The following is a 6000-nucleotide window of genomic DNA, read 5'->3' on the forward strand; positions in this document are numbered from 1 at the left end:
ATAAAAATTGCCACAAGGTTTAAGGTTGTAAGTTTTGGGGTTTTTTCTTAAGATCGAGAAAGGATATTAAAAAAAAGTTTTTCTCGAAAAGTGCTGACAGCAACTAATCTAAGCCTAAATTACCTCTCACTGCTGATGAGAAACCAAAGTTTCAGATTGAGTACTTCATTTTACCATGAAAAGGACTGTGGTTTAATTGCATTTGTATCTAGAAGGAACTACTGGAGAATCAAATTTGCCAGTTTTTTTTTTCCAATTTAAAATGCACCTTTCATCAAATTAATACAAGTTACTATAATATTCCAATTTCTTCAAGTGCACCTTGACAAACAAGGAAATATACAGTCCAACAAGTGCAAGATGTGCCTCAGCTGTTGTTACTAAAACCCCTCTCTCTCAACCTAATCTTGAGTATAGTATGTTCATGATATTTTATCTCTAAAAAGTTAGTATTCTCCAAGGAAATTCCGGATTCAGAGCAGCAATTCCAACTCAGTAAGAGAAAGCTTCCTTGTTCCAGAATTGCACAACATGCCTTTCAAGAATGCCTACATTTATGACTTTTCTTGACAGAGCAATCTGTCACCATCCAAACAGTATTTAAACATTTTTAAAAAGTTGCAGAACAAAAGCTGAAAAACATTTTTAAGCTGTATAAAGATACACTTTCAGGGGAAAAAAAAATAGCAACTAGAAGAAACCCTGTTTTCTCTTAGATCTGCACAGAAGAGCGGGTCTGGTAGAACTGGCAGAGAAAGATGATCTACATGACTTCAAGAAGAGGAGTGACAGGAGGCAGAGATTTGTGTGCTCTGTGACTTTTACAATTCCACTATTTGGAAACACATGGAAATTACACTCAGGAAGGGAGAAAAATTAACATCTGGCGACCAAAACTCCACCAGAGTTATCTGTAAAGACTCTCTTTAACACGCTCATTTTACAGCAGCATAGCATGGGGAATAATTTACTCCAAGGGGGCAAGAAAGTATGGAATGATTATCTCCTACACTGCCAAACATGCTGGGAGATTTTACAATTATACAAAAGGATTCACTTTCATTCATAGAAAAAATAATCCTATTATTATAAAATAATTTCTTAATAACCATTTCTCTTCAAAACATTCAGGGTTGTTCCTTCATTTTTAAAAACAGTTTCACAGTTTGTCAACCTACCTTACTATTTTAATGCCCATCATATATATTTTATTATAAAACTACAGGCACATTCACCTACAAACTGGAAGTTTATTAATGCTGAATCATGCATGGTGGCATCATCACTTCAAATGTGTATAATACCAAATTACTAAGCACTGATATTAGGCAGTATTGTCTCATACACAACCATAAATCTGTTTCAGGTTATTCTGCTCCCTCAGCTCCACTGAGACACCCCCAGTCTCTATCCCTACTTGGGTAAGTGTTCTGTTCAAGGTTCCTTCACTTCATCAGCACAGAGGGAATGGACTAGGGCCAGCGCAGGAAACAAAGCTGAGGCTTCTGTAATTCCATGGACTGCAGTAAAGGTCTGCAGTTCTATGAAGTGGCCCTGCTGTTGGGTAACAGACCATGTACCCCTGAGACAAAAGTAAATAATTCACCTGCCTTGGTGAAACTTGAAGCTGCCGACAGTACAGGAAGATGTCAACTGGGAAGTTAGGAGTTGATCACCTGAATTCCAAGACCTGCTTTAATAATAATATATTTGGATAATATCACGACCCTTTTTTATACTAGTACTAAGAAAAGATTGAAACAATCAGTCTGGCCTATCACCAGAAGCCATTCTTGTACAGCAATAACCAATCCATAATCACAAACAGTTAAATTCCTTATTTCGGTATAAATTAAATGTGCACCTATTGTAATTTTAATGCTAGAGTTATTTTTCATAGTAATGGAAAGTTACTCTATTCGGAACAGAATACACAGAAGTTATTCCACCTGGCAGATCTCCCTGGAAATCCTACCACAACTGGCTTTGTTGAATATGGCTCCCAAAGTAATCTTCCGGGATTAAAGCATTCAAGTGTTTCATTGACAAAAACCACTCGGAGCTTGATCTTCCCTTAAAACCTACCATCAACTACTTACCTGTTTGGAACAAGATGCATAATGTATCTACTGTAACAAATGAACTGTTTATAAAAATTGCCTCATCAGCTCAAAGCATCACTGAGCAATGCATAGAACCAGTATGTAACAAAGAGCAGACAACCAAAAAAACCCAAGGAGATCCTTCTAAGGAAAATGTAGCAGACTAATTGTTAAAATAACATCTCTGCAAGATTCAAGATGCTCTTTTCTTCAGTTAAAACACTCTGCATACTGATTAAAGCTAGCGTAGATCCTCTGACTTCAGTGACACAGATGGGCATCAAGTGCAAAAAACAAAGCAGGAATCAATTCCCACTTTACCCTACTCTCTTCAGCACCTGTCCATTCACCAGAAAAAAAAATAGCCCATTTGACCTCTCAAGATTCCTCAAATGTCCACTGAAACAAATACAGGGCACTCGTAGTGTTCTCAGAACAAATAAATTGAGATAACTGCACACTGAAGACTGAGTTGCAACTTTGAATGTTTTTTTTAATGGTGAATATGCAGGTCAACCAATCCTTTTCAAACAATCTCTTTCAAAAGCAATCACAGCAAGAAGAAATTGCTTTTTAAACTCAGTAACTTCAGCACCTTGTGTTGTGATAATTCATGACTGCTAAGAATTTTGAATACAAAAATCTTGGCACTATAAAACCAAAAAAAAACCCCCCAAAAACCCCCATGAACCAAAAAATAAATCACAAAAAACAATGCGCTTTTTTTTTAAAGTTGCAAGGGAGAAGTGGGAACTTAATTCTTCATGCTATGCATTGAATCCCCTTATGCAGTGAAAGCAACAGAAGTATGACTCTCAAACAATTTAACATCAAATTTACCTGATGATTTTTCAGGTCTAATGACAAAAGCAAAAAGAAATAGGCAAAAGGGAAAAAGAAAAAGAGTACTTACAAGTTTATAACCCTATCCAAGTGGTGTTTTGAGCAAAATTGCTGGCTGTTCTTGTCTTGTTTATGCTGACTCTGTCCCAGCTGAACAAACCTGGGAAAAGTAGAACATGGGAGAATAAATCAAAAAAAGTAAAAGAACTATCCCCCAAAATTCAGCAAATGAAAGAAAATTACACCAAAAAAAGAGACCTTAAGTCATGTTATAGAAGTCACTGATCATAAGCTACCTCTCTGTTAAACAAGGGAGATTTTTAAAACTTTGCAGGGGTGCATGTGAGAACAGAGCAGCTTCTTTTAGCTTGAAAAAGATTTGCCTATTAATTGGTGTCACCTAGTACGTCATGCAACAGAAACAGGCCTCTGCTCCTTTGAAATAGTAAGCCTGCTACAGCCAACTTCCTATCTCTTTTTCAAAGCAATCAGTCAGATGAAGAACCGATGGGAAAAGTCAACAGAAGGTTCAGAAAGTCTCTCGATTTTCAGATTTAAGACAGTCTTCAGCCAAAGTCTCTCAATTTTCAGATTTAAGATAGTCCTCACCCAAATGCAATCTAGTTTATTCAGCTGAAACACTGTCAGTCCAGCTCACTTATTTCCAAGCACAACCTTTTGGGAGAACTACCCCATCTCCAAATATTTGCTGGAAGATGCAAAACACTGTTATGGCTTTTTTCTCGGCAATGAACTGGAGCAAAATTTTTAAAAAAACAGTTAATCTCTAATCTTATTCACTCAGTCTAAGAGGAAAAGTCGGAAGGTTTCATGTATATATATGTAGTTATCTCACACTTGAACTCAAATTGTTCACTCTCCAACACATCTGTGCTAGCTACTGAAAACAGAAGTAAAAGTTAGTTGCGATGTTAACACTTCTATTTTCTGACACAGTGGGGTTTTTTTTCATAGTTCATTTCTATTTAGATTAAAAAATAGTATTATTTGTCTATTTCAGAAATATTTGCTACATTTTAACAAGGGACAGTTAACAGTGCAAAAGCAACTGCATGGAAGAGTGTACAGAAGACAAAGGCACAATACATTCCTAAACAACGTATTGTGACTGTTCTTTCTGCTTCATTCAGAAGCAGTCAGTTTCAAGCCTTCATGCGGCATCACTTTGGATGTTGAAGGAATAAATACTGACATTTCTAAATACGGGAATTATAAGTGGAAATAAAGATAATTAAGATCTTCTAGTGCAAGAGCTTGCTATTGAAAGAAGCTTAAAAGACCCCAAACAAATAAAAGCAAACTAGAGGCAGAAGTATTTTTATTAATTCCTTCAAATTATCCAATATTCTGAGAGAAACAAGGCCTAAATTAAAACAAGCAACTTACCAGACATCAGTTAGACATCACATACAATTGATATGCAGTATATATCCTCAAATTATTTGAGGGACTTCCTGTCCCTTCCAACCTCAACCAATCTTTGGTTCTATGATTTCTGTTTTGATGAGAATTAACACAAATGATCTCTGCCATCGGTGAAAATGGGCTGAACAGATTCAAATTACTTTTCATTAGCATATATACTTAATATAGATCAGCTTATGTAAAGTAACTTAATCTGAGGTACTTTACGTCTGCGAGTCCCTGATGTTAATAAAGAAAAAAAAATATTTAACATGTCCAAAGATGTCAATTAGAGTCAAGATCTTACATCTCCATTTCCCTTACTACAATAATAGAAAAAGACCTGAAGTGAGAACTATAATCATACTGTGAAATAAACTGCTGCTATTCTCAAACGATGCACATCATAATAATGGATGTCAGTAAAATCTATACCTTCCACGTAAATCAGCACATCAGACCATAAATAGCACTGTCTTGTTAGCTAAAAGAGGTAAGGCATTTGTAATTGTTATATTTTTAAAACCTGCTTTGTTTGAGGGAAATGAAATAAATGCAAGCTCTTTTTGTCTTGAAAAGGATATGAATAGGGAGCTTCAAAGCCCCCATACATTTTACAGTACTACTGTAACAATAGACTGAATGTTAGTCCAGTCTGAAAATGATAAAATGGGAAGTAGCTGCAATTCTGGATGTTATCACAGGGCTGTTCATCTGCACTAAGTGACTTGTAGTAGACACCAGCTGACACTGGGCCATTTGCAGAACAATAACTATCCGGTATACCAGAGGGTAATTCTTAAGTTGGCATCCATTTTCTAGTGGTTAAAATAAATAAGCAGAATAGAGGCATAGGTGAAGTTAAAAATTTCAGAGACAATGAGAAACATCCTCCTCAACCCTATTCTTCAAATTACTCAGCACGTAGGAAATAGGTGGAAATGGGAATTTCAAAGAACTAAAGAGTACAAGAGAAGTAGCTACCCCTAAAGAAAAATTAACAGAGACTTTTAAATAAAAAGAAAAAGGAATGCTTTGAGAACATTAATGAACTAAGTCAGGATTAATCATCACATATCACCAAATTAGAAGATATCATAGTGACTTTCTATGATGGAGTGACAGCATCAGTGGACAGGGAAAACCAACAGACGTCATCTATCTGGACTTCTGCAAAGCCTTTGACATGGTCTCCCACAACATCCTTCTCTCTAAATTGGAGAGCTATGGATTTGATGGGTGGACTGTTCGGTGGATAAGGAACTGGCTGGATGGTTGCGTCCAGAGGGTAGTGGTCAATGGCTCAATGTCCGGATGGAGACCAGTGACAAGTGGTGTCCCTCAGGGGTCTGTGCTGGGACCGGTGCTGTTTAATGTTTTCATCAATGACTTAGACAGCGAGATTGAGTGCACCCTCAGCAAGTTTGCGGATGACACCAAGCTGAGTGGTGCGGTTGACACACCAGAAGGATGGGATGTCATCCAGAGAGACCTGGACAGGCTGGAGAGGTGGGCCTGTGTGAACCTCATGAGGTTCAACAAGGCCAAGTGCAAGGTCCTGCACCTGGGTTGGGGTAACCCCCAGTATCAGTACAGGCTGGGGAAAGAAAGGATCGAGAGCAGCCCTGCC

At 37.3% G+C, this 6000-nt stretch overlaps 1 protein-coding gene across 1 annotated transcript in view; it reads right to left on the bottom strand.

The window, feature by feature from the left end:
• Positions 1 to 6000, bottom strand: part of FIG4 (FIG4 phosphoinositide 5-phosphatase) — a 71260-nt gene that overhangs the window by 12497 nt on the left and 52763 nt on the right. The window contains exon 23 of the mRNA XM_035900308.1: positions 3016 to 3105. Coding sequence (XP_035756201.1) covers positions 3016 to 3105 — 90 coding nt within the window. The remainder of the gene's footprint in view (positions 1 to 3015; positions 3106 to 6000) is intronic.

Source organism: Egretta garzetta, unplaced genomic scaffold, assembly GCF_000687185.1.
Source record: "Egretta garzetta isolate BGI_Z169 unplaced genomic scaffold, ASM68718v1 scaffold138, whole genome shotgun sequence".
In the NCBI taxonomy this organism is placed as follows: Eukaryota; Metazoa; Chordata; class Aves; order Pelecaniformes; family Ardeidae; genus Egretta; species Egretta garzetta.